Source organism: Zymoseptoria tritici, chromosome 6 (genome assembly GCF_000219625.1).
Source record: "Zymoseptoria tritici IPO323 chromosome 6, whole genome shotgun sequence".
In the NCBI taxonomy this organism is placed as follows: Eukaryota; Fungi; Ascomycota; class Dothideomycetes; order Mycosphaerellales; family Mycosphaerellaceae; genus Zymoseptoria; species Zymoseptoria tritici.
This window is the reverse complement of record NC_018213.1, coordinates 973,975-989,140: the sequence shown is the minus strand read 5'-3', so window position 1 is coordinate 989,140 and position 15,166 is coordinate 973,975. Positions and strand designations below refer to the sequence as shown.

General features: G+C 53.7%; 5 protein-coding genes across 5 annotated transcripts; 3 read left to right on the top strand and 2 right to left on the bottom strand.

Moving 5' to 3' along the window:
- Positions 1-901: 901 nt before the first annotated feature.
- Positions 902-2,694, bottom strand: CYP-18 (putative P450 monooxygenase; the record flags this gene model as incomplete). The annotated part of the gene is made up of 5 exons (XM_003851385.1): positions 902-1,410; positions 1,467-1,509; positions 1,608-1,726; positions 1,786-2,203; positions 2,383-2,694. 5 exons carry the CDS (start codon positions 2,692-2,694, stop codon positions 902-904), a joined length of 1,401 nt encoding a protein of 466 aa, XP_003851433.1.
- A 3,433-nt stretch (positions 2,695-6,127) lies between these two features.
- MYCGRDRAFT_59831 (uncharacterized protein) lies at positions 6,128-8,140 on the top strand (the record flags this gene model as incomplete). The annotated part of the gene is made up of 1 exon (XM_003851845.1): positions 6,128-8,140. A coding segment is annotated over one exon (2,013 nt), but the record flags the coding sequence as incomplete, so codon positions are not given.
- A 450-nt stretch (positions 8,141-8,590) lies between these two features.
- Positions 8,591-10,200, bottom strand: MYCGRDRAFT_43512 (uncharacterized protein; the record flags this gene model as incomplete). Its single annotated transcript, XM_003851384.1, has 4 exons — positions 8,591-9,368; positions 9,418-9,680; positions 9,784-10,055; positions 10,110-10,200. 4 exons carry the CDS (start codon positions 10,198-10,200, stop codon positions 8,591-8,593), a joined length of 1,404 nt encoding a protein of 467 aa, XP_003851432.1.
- Positions 10,201-11,052: 852 nt separating this feature from the next.
- MYCGRDRAFT_43052 (uncharacterized protein) lies at positions 11,053-12,743 on the top strand (the record flags this gene model as incomplete). Its single annotated transcript, XM_003851846.1, has 6 exons — positions 11,053-11,188; positions 11,254-11,455; positions 11,509-11,593; positions 11,647-11,746; positions 11,801-12,387; positions 12,438-12,743. 6 exons carry the CDS (start codon positions 11,053-11,055, stop codon positions 12,741-12,743), a joined length of 1,416 nt encoding a protein of 471 aa, XP_003851894.1.
- A 1,201-nt stretch (positions 12,744-13,944) lies between these two features.
- MYCGRDRAFT_59830 (uncharacterized protein) lies at positions 13,945-14,782 on the top strand (the record flags this gene model as incomplete). The annotated part of the gene is made up of 2 exons (XM_003851847.1): positions 13,945-14,654; positions 14,706-14,782. Coding segments are annotated over 2 exons (654 nt in total), but the record flags the coding sequence as incomplete, so codon positions are not given.
- Between the last annotated feature and the right edge of the window lie 384 nt (positions 14,783-15,166).

Below are 15,166 nucleotides of genomic sequence, written 5' to 3'. Positions count from 1 at the left end.
CCACAATCAATCATACCCACCGCAGAATCAGTACGATCAACAGCACCAGTATGGCGGCCATGCTCCTCCTCCAGGTCCGCAATACAATCAATATCCACCCGGCCCACCAGGCGGCCAATACAACCAGCCACCTCAGCATTACCAACAAGGACCACCCGAACACCCACGCGCCTACGGAGATCCACCGCCAGGCCAGTACCCAGGCCAATATCCCGGGGGTCCAGCAGAAGCCGATCGTGGTCTGATGGGAGCTCTAGCGGGCGGAGCGGCGGGTGCCTACGGTGGCCACAAGATGAACCACGGCATTCTTGGAGGCATCGGCGGTGCTGTGGCTGGATCGATGCTGGAAGACGCTGCGAAGAAGAAGAAGAAGCAGCACAAGAACCCAAAGCCGCATAAGGCGCATAAGTCTCGCCGGGGATCGAGTTCGAGTTCGTCATCAAGTTCTTCTTCGTCCGATTCGGATGATTCGAAGAAGTACAAGAAGAAGCATCATCATTAGATGTGCAATGCTGAAGCGAATTGATGGCAGCTTGGAGGTGCAGCGACTGAATAGGTTGACAGGACAACGAAGTGATGACATGACAGGACTATGGCCTAGCAGTAACGTGATAGCACTCAGTACTTTTTACCTTCGATGCCTAATATGCACATACCTCTCTTCGACTGGATGCGTTGACACGTCGTGTTGAATGGCCGTTCATGTACCTTAGCATGCCGCGTTTGGCAACCGTACATGTACGTTGACATATCAGCTTGTCTAGGCGTGCAGGCACGTTGGCAGGACGGCGTAGTTGTATAGATCAGCGCACCGTGTTAGACTGTCCTGCCCGGTCACCTGAATACTTGCCTGCGGACATGACACAATCGATAACCACACCAATTGACCTGCCCCCACGCCTCAAATCGGCGAAGCAATCCACTGCTTCGTGTCATGATCCAACGACTGTGATCCAGCCACTTGCCATTCCGTCCTCACAATGTCCGCCGGGAATTCCTCAGGCATGCAGACAAATCCTTGTGTGAACTTCTGTCCCTGCGGCACAATCTCATTTCCGTCCGCATCCTTTGCAGGCTTGATACTGAAGGCCCACAGCAACCTCGCCATCCCGAGGAACAGACTTCGTTCCGCAACGTGCATTCCCGGACAGATGCGTCGGCCAGCGCCGAAGGTGAAGCAGTCACGTTTAGATGGGTCGGGGTTGGAGGTAGAATCGTAGAGTGAGAGCTTGTCATCTTTGAAGCGGTTCGGGTCGAACAGGTGAGGATTTGGTGAGCGAGCGGGATCATTGTGGATGGCCCAGACGTTGTTCATGACACCGGCGCCGGCAGGGATGTAGTAGCCTTTGTAAGTGGCGGCCTCGGTGGTGACGTGGGATACGGCGCCGAGGACTGTGGTTGGTGCCCATCCTAGGTCAGGATCATTAGTCTGGGAGGTATATATGCATGTTTGGGTAGCAACGCACTCAGTGTTTCTTTCATGATCATCCTGATGTATGGCAATTCGGCCTGGTCGTCTAGGGTGGGAAGGCGGTGTTTACCGACGACTTAATCAAGCTGCTGCTGAGCATGCCGCTGAACTTCAGGGAGAGTAGCATGGCTTGAACAAAGGCGTAAAGAGTGCTTGATGTCGTGTCAGAGCCAGCTTCTAGGAGAGTACCGGAAATGTACGCCGCCTGAGCATCGGAGAACCCTTCTTTCTTCTGAGCTTCTGCCATCCCGACACCTGTCGATACATATCAGACAATGGTCACTGGAAGCTTTTTGTTCGATAGTCATAGAAACAATGCTTGATGGTGTCTTCCTTAATCTCCTTCTTCGCTCTGAGCCAATGACGAAGGTAGAGTTCTCGTTCGACCTTGTGCAACTCTTTCGCCTTCTTCTGCACGGGCAGCAAAGTCTCTGGTAGTTTCCTCAGTAGAGGAAATGCATCCAGTAATGCTGCCACGCCAGTCTGGTTGATATCTGCAAACTCGGAGAGTCCGTCGAATAATTGCTTGACGGCATCGTCTTCGTAGGTGGGCGTACGCCATCCAAAGACCATGGAGGTGGTCAGGGCATTCGAATATCGTCGAATATGCTTCAAGAAGTCGTTGGGTGTATCAAGAAGGTCGTTCAGCATCTGCTTGTTCTCGAGAATCTGATAGGGCACGTATTGAGGCGCAACGGTAGCGTTGAGAAGATGGTGGATCATTTTGCGGAACTGCATCGCATTAGTAGCCGAACCACGAACAGCTAGGAGGAATGCGGATGCATACACTTCGCCATTTGGGTGTATATCCCTAACACACGTCAGCATCGTGCGATCTTCGGAAAGTTCAAGAGGCGTTTCTCACCATCATAAGAAGTCGAAGGTTGTCACTACATCAGGACTTGGCCCACATACATCTCCAGACGGTTGCTGAAGTTTCCGCTGTTTCGATCTAGCAACTCTTTGACAGCTTCGTCACTGGAAAGGACGATCATGGTTTGGGTTCCCAGCATGAGAGAGTAGATGTCACCGTACTCGCGGGCCCATTTCTCAAATTGGAGATGTGCATCTCTGGTAGGCATCTGGTGAATGTTGCCCAGTACAGGGATCGTCGGCGGACCTGGTGGGTAGTCTTTTGGACGCCTTCCAACGGAGAGAAGCCGAACAAACCCATAAAGAAAAACGACAAGTGCCACCAGCACTGCTATGGATGGTCGCTCCATGTGTATTTGTTATGCGAATGTAGAGAAAGAGAATAAATTTGAATAGCGAGGGAAACCAGGGCATACCTTGGGCTTGACGTAAAACTACTTCCAGCTCAGTCTGCAAATCGCGAACCGGCATGCTGCACGGTAAACATACCTGCGTCGTCCCGCTCGAACTGCACCGCACCATTTGCCCATCAGTGGCTTGGTTGCTGCATTTGGAGCAGGAGAACGGAGGGAAGCCAGCCTGCCAACGTGCGGCATTCACGGTACGGACCGTAGTAGGTTCAATCGATGGTCGCCTGATTGGATACCTCTTCCCCAGATCCCCTCTTTCGAGTCCCCGCACCTGGCAATGGCAATCCGTCCGAAGACTGCGCGAAGATGCTCCGAACAACAGCGAGCAGTGATTTGGAAGGAGTAGAGCCTGGGAAGCAAGCAAGGCACTTCGTCTTGAGCGCGGTGCTGGCGTGCCCTGCATCGCGCTTCGCGGGCATGGTCAGTCGAAACGTGCCATCGTCCTGTCCTGAGGTCTGAGAGACCTAGAGTCCGCTCAAGATGCCAAATGCCTCGGGGGAGAACAACAGGAAAGAACACTCGGGTAATTTTCAGCGCGCAAGTCTTGTTACGTCTGCGTAGACAATATTCCGACTCGAATATCCGGACAAGTATCCGGACAAGCGAGCCGAAGTTGCGACGCAGCGAGGCGACGAGCGTTAGCAACGAGGGAAGTAAGTACTAGGCCGAGCCTAAAGCGAGGCCGTACGTACGATACCCGAGCGCGTGAGGCATAGGCTTGTTTAAAAGGTTAGCAAAACTATTTGGGCGCCGCAGGCTCTATTACAAAGGCCGGAGTTTTGGTAAAGAAGTCGTTCTTTCCTGTTGTTCTCCCCCGAGACATTTGGCTCAAGATGGGTGTGAGAGCATATCAAGACGTTGTTGGATACCTCGCTCCGCGACAAGGGAGGCTAATTTCTGCGCTCGGACCAGGGGCGTTCTTGGCGTGTTCTGCTTCGTTTCTTCATCATCCCAGCATCGCGACGACATTGCAATACTGTATACGCGTCAGCTGATACACAATGCCATGCAGCCTCCAGTGCGGCCGCAAGAATGTTTCTAGAAGCGATGCATCCGCACGGAAAGACAGGTCTGCACGAGAGCAGGGACACTGCTCTTGACGCGGGTAAGACCCTCGCAGCATGCTGGCCGAGGACGGCTGCCGGATGTCTGGTCTTTAGAGATATTGCAGCTCGTATCTGACAACAGGCCTTGGGTGCAACGATACGGACGACTGAAGTGGATAAAGTCACTCTCGTGAACCTGCTGCAACGAAAGCTCATCCCGCCATTCGGAAGCGTACGGGCAGCGTCTAGTCGCTCACGCTGTACGATATTACACAACGATTGCTGACACTTGCACAGCTTCTTCACTTCCGGTGCTCTCGTAGCGTGCGCCGCCTCATGGACACTGCAAGCAAGAATTATTGGAGCCCATCATACACGTTCACGACTCACCTGTCCCGAACACGCACTCTCGATCTGGCTCGAGAGCAAGATCCGTCCGCTTTTCAGTGGTGCTTCTGCATGCTCCATCACAGATGACACACTCACACCTCTGGTCACCGGTCCGGACCTCATCTCCTGTGTAGCACCGTGGACCCTGGACTTTGAGGGCTGAGCAGGTTCTGACAGGCGAACATTGCTATCAAAATGATAGCTATTCTGCCGACGATCCGTCTAAAGGTCCAATCGTCATTAATACGGCTCAAATCTTCGAACGCTTGTTCTTGAGACCAAACATTAATCTCTTGCTACTTGATGTCGGATGTTACAAGCCCACCGCGGCTGCCTGTTGCAATGCACCTTGTTACAACCGCGGTGCAGACTGACGAATCGAACAAACAATGCTTAAATTTCGAGCGAAGCTCGAGCGTGTCGAGCTGCGCTGCCTCGATCCAGCATCTGGTGGAGTTTTCGATGGAGTACACGGTGGCGTGCTCGTGCACGACCACACGACTTCCGCACGGCACGCAGGCGCCTGATCAAGGACATCTCAAGCGTCACAAACAGCATGCGAACGTCTTCTCGTTCTAACGATTGGCCCTTTCTGGGTAGCACAAGACTTGACACGCTAGACCATGGCTGTGCGAGGGACTTCGATATCGGCGCAAAGCCTGGCTGCAATCCTCACCGTCGAAGCTGTACTCGGTTCTTGCGCATGACTGTTGCATCCGTTCCGCTGAACGACTCTTGTGTGGGCGCACCGTCACGGCCTCGGAGGCAGCACAATCGAATGTTTTATGCATCTTCACGTTTCGGTCTTGCTGTCGCCGGACCGGCGTGCGGCCCGATTCTACCGAGCTCGCGTTCCTCCGACTGCAAGCTCAGATCAGCTTTGACATTCTCTCCGCGACGAAGCAAGCCTTGGATCACGAAGGCACCACGACACGAAAACTTCTTTCAGCCCCCAGAATACATGCGGGACGACCTCCGGCCAATGCAGTATGCCCATGTGAGACACGTTGCTGCATTCTCAATGTGTGAGTTGACAACAACAACAGCAACAACGATTTCCACATGCATCTCGCTTCTAATGGCGCGCCTGATAAGACTTGGCCACGTGCCCAGGCACTGCGCTCTGATGCTGTACGGAGTGTCACAGCCTCCTGCATTGAATCTCGACGATCTGTCATTTCCTTGCATCGACAGACGATGGTGCTCGGCCGACTGGCATTCAACAATGTCTGGATCGAGCCCAGGCACCGATTTTCCTGCTTTCTGGAGATCCGCTCCCAAGCTTCCTGCTTCCCAGTCTACCGCCGTCAGCGAGCCAGCTTCGTTGCAGCCAACATTCTCCGCCCAGTGGTCAAGCTCGCTCGCGAGAAATCCCCGTAATATACGTACCAGAGAGAAAGAAAATCTTGGACGGCCTGCTGATCGCAGATCATCCGGATTTATCGCCTCGTGTCAATTGCTGTGCTCACTTCGGACACGACCTGAAACTTCCTCCTCGGCACAATTGACCCATCCTGGGCCATGTTGCACTCGGGTACTCGCTCGTGCCCGTTCAAAGTGCAGTCCACGAGCCATGCTTCGGAGCGGGAGGTCTATTGCCTTGCCCCTTGGGTTGACCCACACTCGGCATCTGCTGTTCTGAAATACGGAAGGCTGTGGACAAGCAAGGCGAGAGGCGCTCTTCGTCCGATATGTGCTTTCTCTAGGCTCCAAATCGTGGCTGTGCATGATGGTAGCGAGCATCATCCGCGCTGACATCTTCACGCTGTGCTCGTTAAGATCGTTCGATTGCAGCTCGTGGAACCCACCTTTTGACAAACCCCTCGGCCTGACACTTCCGGACCCTATATCAAGACGTGAAGACCTCCTCGTGGTTAAGCCTTGCGTGGTGACTTTCTCCCGCCATTCTTCAGCTGCACCAGCCCGCGACCGTCATCATGAAGATTCTCTTTCTATGCACGGCCCACAATTCTCTTTCGCAGCGTCTCTACCTTTCCCTGTCACGAAAGCACGAAATCACAATCGAGTATGCGCTGTCGGATGAGCTTATGCTCTCGGCAGTTACACTCGCCGATCCTGACTTGGTCATTTGTCCCTTTCTCACAACGCTGGTTCCAAAGGAGGTCTACGACAACTACCTAACGTTGATCGTTCACCCTGGCCCACCCGGAGACATCGGCCCAAGCGCTCTTGACTGGGTCCTGATGGGCGACGATGGTACCATCAACAGTTCGACTGAGCTCCTACGACGGCTTGAGAGTGAGCCCTGTCGATCAGGCCGAAGCTATTGGGGCGTTACTATCTTGCAAGCTATCGAGGAGTTCGACGCTGGTCCGGTCTGGGCATTCGATCAGTTCGAAATCGATATCGACCAGGCAGGATTGACCAAGGCAGAGCTCTATCGGGGCCCGGTAACTCAAGCAGCCATCACGGCGACTATTGCTGCAATAGCACGGATACAAGATGCGGCTATTACTCGTCAACACCAATCGCCGTCGTCCAACCCTTTTCCACCTAGCCTGCAAGCCGATCCGGAGTTCGGACTACTCTCAGTGACCAACAGAGCCTCTTTCAAGGGTGGTAGACTCCATCATCGACCGTTGCTCAAGGCTGTACATCGAGAATTCGATCCATCTAGACACACCGCCGAGCAGGTCTCACGTCGAATCAGATGTGGCGACTCTCAGCCAGGCGTGCTGAGCGGGGTCTTCGGTGGCAGTCTGTATGTCTACGGCGGCACGATAGAGGACAACGCTGCTGGCCGCCGGCCGACGACGGTCGGAAAGGTCACCTCGAAAGTGCTCGGCGCTCGCAACAAAGCCATCTGTATTGCGACCTGCGACGGCAGAGGCGTCTGGATCACACACATCCGCAGGCCAAAGACCAAATACGACAAGGCACTGTGGCCCAAAGTTCCTGCAATTTCTGGACTCTTGGAGCTCGGCTTACTCAAGGCTGAGGAGCTACAACTTCTGTACTGGTCTGCGCCTCTCGACTGGTCGTTGTCATCTTTCTCCACGCATCAGGAGGTCTGGGTCGATATCGAGGTAGATGGAGACGACAATAAAACAGCATATCTCACCTTCGACTTCTACAACGGCGCCATGTCAACGGAAAATTGCTCTCAATTGATACAAGCCATGGACTACGTGCTATCACTCTCGACTCTCGAAGACCCGCTACAGGCTGTTGTCCTAATGGGCGGGTCATACTTCAGCAACGGCATCGCCCTCAACGTCATAGAAGCGGCAGCAGATCCGGCACTCGAATCGTGGCAGAACATCAATCGCATCAACGACGTCGTGTATTATCTGCTCCACGAGTTTCCGTCGAGAGGTATACTCACCGTCGCTGCAATGCGAGGGAACGCCGCTGCTGGAGGAGTAGCACTGGCCGCCGCTTGCGACATCGTCATTGCCGGAGCCAATGTTGTCCTTAATCCGGCATACCGTGCGGTTGGCTTGTACGGCTCCGAATTCCACACAATTTCTTACTCGGGTCGATGTGGCGCAGCCAGGGCATCGAGAATTCTTCGCGCGATGACGCCCATGAGCCCACTGCAAGCTCAAGCCATCGGACTCGTGGACTATGTCTTTCCAGATACGGGAGAGCTTCTCGATGACCACATCCGTAACCACGTGGATCTGCTGCTTCGGCCTGGCATCATTCAACAGGGTCGCTGGAAACGCAATATCGACCTGTCTCCGGGCGCCTTAGCTTCGGCACGATCCCTAGAACTTGGTCAGATGAGTCAAGATTTCTGGAGTCCACGTTCCGCCCGCTACCACAGCCGCCGGTTCGACTTCGTTCGGAAGATCAAGCCCTCTCAAACACCACTCCGCTTCGCCACCCATCGACGAAAGCTGGACGTTACTCGTCGAGACGAGGAAGAAACCGACCTATTCGACAGTGTCGAGTACTTCCGCAAGACAGCAGAGGATCAAACAATGGCCAGCCTACGCACGAAGTTGAACGCAGAAATGGGCGAGATGGTGTCCAAGCGAGATGCCACGCGGCGTCTCAAACACGATTCCGCTGTCGAGCTGGTCTCGCAGTCGTGCCCCGAGAGTCCGGTGTCCATTGCGGAGAAGAAGTCAGAGCATACCTCAGAGGCCGACATGCAAAGCAGCATGTTCGATTGTTACTACTCATTACCTGTTGATGAAGATTTTCATAAGAAGCCGGTCTTGGAACTACCGACGCCGCCTGAGACGCCGCTGTCGCCGGGCGAAGTTGTTGACCGCATGTTCGGGATTTTGTAAAGCAAGCAGCGTCGAGCGAGGGAGGCTTTGTGAGCGTTGCGGCGCATGGTACGGGTGGCAATAGATGGCGATTTCTCACGATTGAAGTTTAGCAATTGAACGTTTTTCAAGACTCATGCTCAACTCGATCTGAACAGCTCAGCCCGACAGATTCCGATACTTGAGTGCTGGATGGCCCTCGCGGACTCGCGGTCCCTTCCCATCTTGCAGATAGTTCTCCCGCATACTACTGCCAGCATACTCTTCCTGCAAGACTCCTCGGCGCTTCAGCTCTGGCCACAGATACTTGATCACATCGCGGAAAGTTCCAGGAGTCGTGGCGTAGCCGATGTTGAAGCCATCGACTCCCGCCTTGTCCACCCATTCTTGCATGATATCAGCCACAGTCTGAGGACTTCCGATGGCTCTTGGATGGGCTCCAGAAATCGCCATTTGCTGTAGTACATGACGTTTCGTCCATTTCTGGTCTTTGGTTCCAGGAACGGTCGCCGTCCAGGCATTGATCATGGATACGATGGCGGGTGGTCCGTTGAAGGAGAAGTCTTCGTCGTCCGAGAACTTCGATAGATCTGTGCCTGTCCATCCTCCGAATAGGGAAGCTGTTCCTTCTAGGTCAACGTACTGGAGTAGGTCCTGAAATTTCGCTTGTGCCTTTTCGTCTGTTTCGTCCACACAAATGAAGATACCGGGAAGGAATTTCACGCTGTCCTCTGGACGTCCGATCGCCTTGAGCGTGGCCTTGACATCGTCTACTATGGCTCTCGTCTTTTCCGGGACAAGCCCGGGCAGGAACATTGTTTCGGCGTGTGAGGCTGCAAACGCTTTGCCGGCCTTTGAAGCACCAGCCTGAAGTAGAAATGGTGTCCGTTGAGGCGTTGGCTGGACGAGATTCGGACCTCTGCACTTGAAGTATTCGCTATGATCATTAGTGTGTATCGATTGCGTACAAGTTTGCGATGTCTTACCCGACATGGTTGATAGCATGAACTTTGCTCGGGTTGCTGTAGACGCCAGTGGTCTTGTTCGCCTCGACCGCATCGTCGTCCCAACTGCCTTCGATCAGCTTGTAAATCACTTCCATGAACTCTTCAGCTGCTTGGTATCGTTTGTCATGGTCGACGGTCGATTCAAGACCAAAAGACTTGGCCGCACTCTCCAGGTAGCTCGTGACGATGTTCCATCCCACCCGTCCATTGGTAAGTTGATCCAAGGTCGACCACTTCCGTGCCTACACGCCAAAGGGTAGAAGGATTAGCGATGCTCAGACAATACGGCGATGCAGACTAAGACCTGACACGGGCGCGCGGGTCTGGCACCTTTCGGCGACATACCACAGTATATGGATGTTCATACGAAGTCGAAGCGGTAATGCCAAAGGAAATGTTCTTCGTCGCATATGCCAGAGCTGGGACCAAGTAGGAGACATCGATATGAGGTATCTGCGCGCCAGACGATAGAGCTGGTCCATTTCCACCGTAGACATCGTAGATACCGAGGACATCGGCGAAGAAGATGCCATGGAACTTTGCCTCTTCCAGCTCCTGGGCGAGTTTGATCCAGTGTTCAAGAGTCTGAGGCTCCTGATCGGGATGTCGCCAGAGGCCTGTGACTTTAGTCAACATCTTGTGGGATTATGAATTGAGGTTGGATAAGATACCGGGAGCGAGATGCCCGGGCGACGCCATTGCGAAAGCGTTCATGATCCATGGCTTCTGCTTTCGAGTATCGTCAGAATTCTCGCCGGACATTGTGAATGGCGGCCTCGATTGACGTCTTCGTGGTTGTCGATAGCTCCAAAAGTCTGTGGCTGTCAAGGAGTATAGTACTGAGTAGCTTTGCGCCGCAGGATTGCTTCGATGCAGAGGAAACCTGGCTTAGAATTTTTATTAAGCGCATCGATCGGGCCACCAAGGTCCGTGTTAGCATCTCATCAGAGTGATCGGGCCGTCGGAGTGGTTGATCGGACCAGGAACAGCTTCGCAGGAGTTGAGTGAAAGTGGGGTGAGACGATCACGACATACCAAAGATCAGCACGTTCCTCCAGGGCCTGCAAGATTGTCGTTGAACAATTGCACGCGGCGTGAGAGATCCTCAACGCAGATGAGAACCGTTCTGATGGTTTAGTAAGACACATCAAGAAGAAAAACAGATCTGATCGTCGTTTCAGAGCGTTCAGTATTCAAGATTGCAACGACTGACCCCAAAAGGCCTCAAAAGCCTGAGCACTTACACTCATTGCCATTTGCAGGGCCGCAGGCTCATCGGCGCAACGTGTTGAGACGATCATAGAGTTTTATCCGTGACTTGCCATCGCATGGCACCCATGTGGCATCTGCGAACGGCCATCGTTACTGTTGGGCTCCGTCGCTGTCGAAATCTGGGCGAGTATGGCGTGCGAGCGAGAGCTTACAGGGCCGTCCACCCAAAGTGCCATGCAGTATATGGGAGGTGCGCTTGCTTTTAATAGGTAGCGTTGCCCAGCCCAAATGATGCTTGGACTCACCGTTGTCGATCGCTTTTGTGGAGGTTGTTTTAGAGCTTGCTGGCTCCATCGTTTCAATTGAGTACACCATCGCCGGACACTGTACAGCATCGTGGAAATGGCGTCGGACGCAAAGGAGCCCGCAACACCATCGACGCACTCTGCGCCATCGGAGCAGCAGCAGCAAAAGGTCAAAGTCAAGTGGTATCGAAGCACCGTCTACAATGCCCTCATCCTGGGAATATGCAACTTCTGTGAGTACATTGTCCGACACTGTCTGTGCAGTCAACGACTCCAATCCGTGACTGACTCGTCTCAGGTGCTCCAGGAATATGGGGTGCAATGAACAGCCTGGGCGGCGGAGGCAGTCAACAGCCATGGCTAATCAACGCTGCGAACTCCTTGACTTTCTGTTTGATGGTGGTGACTTGCATAATGTCTGGGATCTTCGTCAAGTATCTCGGCATCAAGTGGACGCTGATCGTCGGTGCTGCTGGATTCTGTCCATACGCCGCGGGACTGTGAGCTCTCAATGGCAAATCGAGGAGTCGGAGACAAGCTGACGTCAACTCAGATACTGCAACAATCGATACGACTCGCACTGGTTCGTACTCTTCGGAGCTGCCTGCTGTGGTCTCGGAGCCGGCTTGTTCTGGATGGTGGGTCATCTCTCTCGGCGCGATGCGAGCAAGTGAGCTGACATGTTCGTCAGGCCGAAGCAGCAGTCGCCATGTCGTATCCAGAGCCATACAACCAGGGCAAATTCCTCGGATTGTGGCTGTCGTTCCGCATTCTCGGACAGATCCTTGGAGGTAAGAAAAGCTCGAGAGACATCTGGCCCAGATCAATCACTTACTCTCATACAGGCGCTGTGAACCTCGGGCTGAATGCCGATCGGAACACCGCCGGCTCCGTCTCGTACTCCGTGTTCCAGGTCTTCATCGCCATCCAGGCCGCCGCCCCATTTGCTGGTCTGCTTTTGACAAACCCACCCGACGTTCAGCGCACAGATGGAGTCACAGTCTCATGCTCGATTGAGAAGTCCGAGAGCTCCATCCAAGAGCTGAAAGAGACTGGAAAGCTTCTCATTGGAAGGAAGTTCGTGCTGGTCATCCCATTGATCGCCAATTCTGTCTTTGCCGAAGCAGTGTTCTTCACATACCAAGGCCTGTGGTTTTCTGTGCGCGCACGAGCTTTGGGATCTCTTCTCTCTGGCATTGTAGCCATCGTCGGCGGCAATGTACTCGGCGCTTTTCTGGACAACAAGAAGATCGCAGCGCGGAAAAGAGCTCGATGGTCGTTCATTGGTATCATGACAATGCAAGGCGCGTGGTGGACGTATGGAACGATCCTCGTCACTGGCTACCACAAAACGCATCCGTCCTTCGACTGGATTGACAGCGGCTTTGGTCGAGGCTTCACCTGGTTCTTGGTGATGGTCATGAGCTTTCAGGTAAGCACGGAGCAGTACGACCAGGTATAGTCCTCGCTGACATCTGCCAGATCAATTACATGTACCTTTACTTCGTCATGGCCAGCATTGCGAAGAATGATGCCGAGATCATTCGATACGCTGGTCTCCTGCGTGCGACGGAGAGTGCCTCGCAAGCTGTCTCGTACGGACTGACGAGCGTCAAGATCATGGGCGAAGTCGGGTGCGTTTACTTGAACTTTGGAATGTGGGCAGTCGCCGTGATTCCAGCGTGGTTCGTCATCCGAGAGATTGGAGTGAGCACCGGGAAGATCATCGACAAGAGGTCCGAGGACGAGGTGCGGGAGGTGCGTGTCGATACCAAGACTGCGTTGTAAATGCTGGATGCAGTCATTCATCGTAGACCTGTAGCCCGAGCATACCACTGTATTTCGTTCGTGGTAAAGAAGGTTGCAAGGCCACTCGAAGCTCGCCTCAAACCAGTCGCACAGACTATCCTCTCACCAGGGCTAAACTTCGGTAGAACTAGTCCACGCTAGCGTATCGGTCCAAAGTCTCCCACCAATCTCTGCTGCGATTTTTTTCTCAATGCCCACCCACCTTCGCTCGATCGTTGATTTGCTTACTTATACTCAATGGAAAGCACCATCCCCATCGCAATACCTGACTGGGATCCCCAATTAGCTTGCAACAATCGGGCGTTTGGCGCAGCTGGTAGCGCGCATCCTTAGCAAGGATGCGGGCTGAGCAATCAGTTCCGCAAAATTGACTGGATGAGGTCGTGAGTTCGAGTCTTACATCGTCCACCATTCTTTTGCATCGCTGGCGGTTGTTAGAGGTGTTGTTTTGATGTTGTAGAGGGCCAGGAGGCTGTCGGAAGCGTTTTGGGCGGATTCGACCATTTTTGGCAGAGCCGGACAATTTTTGGACGCCAGGATGCGAGCGACGCTCTCAGTGTGTAATTCTGATCACGCAGCCTACTTGCAAGGCGACGGAGAAGACCTGGTTCGCCCGAGAACTCGTGGGTTCAACGGGAAGAAGTAGCGTCGAGGTCTCACCACAGATCATTACGAAAGCCGTTCCAGGAGTCGCAGAGACCGAGTCTGTGGATAGCAGATGTCTTGACGGCATTGTCCAATCGCAACGAGGTTGTATAGCGCTAGGCAAATGGAGGTAGACAAATATCGGATTCATGGCCAAAGCTTAGTGCTTCGGTCCCAGCCAAATCGGCTTGGCTGACTTGCAGTGTGCACCACATCCCATTCTTTCCCTTCCAGACTGACGCACATGATGCCATGACTCCAGGAGTGAATCCAACAGGTCGTATTGACTTGAAGTATCGGGTATAGGGTGTTGCAATTGAATTTGCGCATGCAATGGGACGGGAGCAGGTGTCCTCGGCGGGACTTCCGGCGTGGCGGCCGCTTGGGATTTAGCGTTGCCCGCTTTCGGAATCCCCGCATCTAAATATACATCGCATTCGCCTAAACAGCGCCCTGGCGACTTCCTTCAAATCCAAAAAACATGTCACGCTCCTCCAATCTCACAACACCTTTCACATATAGCGCTGTCGCAATATGCACCACAACACCCGCAGACCCAGGATGGTCCCCTGATGTTTGACAAGCGGCATTCTGCCCCACAGATCACAGCAAACACATCCTTCACTCAATAAGAGACTGCACAACGACACAACAAATACAACACTACCATGGACTACGAGACCGCCGACGGATCCCAATTCTCCCTGCGAGAGGAATGGTCCGACGATGCAGAATCACCACAATTCCTTGGAACCCTCATCACAGCCTTCGTAGATGGCAACGCCTACGTCGGGAAGTCGACACACGGACTAGACGACCTAGACGAGCAGGATGTCTTTGACCTTCTGGAGCCTGTTCCATCGGATAACATTTTCCCCATATTCTCAGACGACCTCACGCAAGCGCCTCCGTTCGACACGGACGAGCACTACCTGAAAGCACCGCAATTCACCTACGAGGATCGACAGCCTGGGAGGACATTCGTTGCGGACCGCATGCGAAATGAAGCGACGACTCTTCAATTGCTGAGCGAGAAACCGCATCCCAGCTTGGCGAAGTATTATGGCTGTGTGGTGAAGGATGGGCGAGTCACGCATCTGTCTTTGGCCAGATACCATTGTAACTTGGTGCAGCATGTGCAGGTTGGGTTGAGCGAGGAAGACTGTGATCAGATTCTCGAGCAGCTCCGGAGCGGGCTTGAATATCTGCATGGACTTGGGATTGCCCACAACGATATCAATCCCGGTGAGGATGTGGCATTGGCGGATGATGTGGACTGGGCTGACTTTGCTCCAGAGAATGTATGCATAGATGCGAGCGGCCACGCGGTCATCATCGACTTTGATTCTGCGGCGCCCTTCGGAGAGGCTCTGGTAAAGGGCCGTTCGACCAGACAGATCTCCGACCCGGAGAATGACTTTGAAGGCCTGCAACTCATCCGCGACTTTCTGTCCAGCTCGACCAGAGACCCGGTGGGGGAAGACTTTGATGGGAGGGGCACGGTCGACGACAGCATGTGATCGCGCATAGATGTCAATGAAAGCGTCCTTCCGTTGAGACGACATTTGCGCCTGTGGCGTGAGACTGATGGACAGCGTCGCTGCTCATCACGCTCTTGGAACGATGATGTTTCTACTCGGCTATGGACTCCGTCATTCACTTGCGACAGCTCACGTCATCGGGTCGAGAAGCTCAATCACGGCACATTCCAAGTGATAGCTATGGACCCGGAGCTCCTGTGCTTCAATGCGCACCTG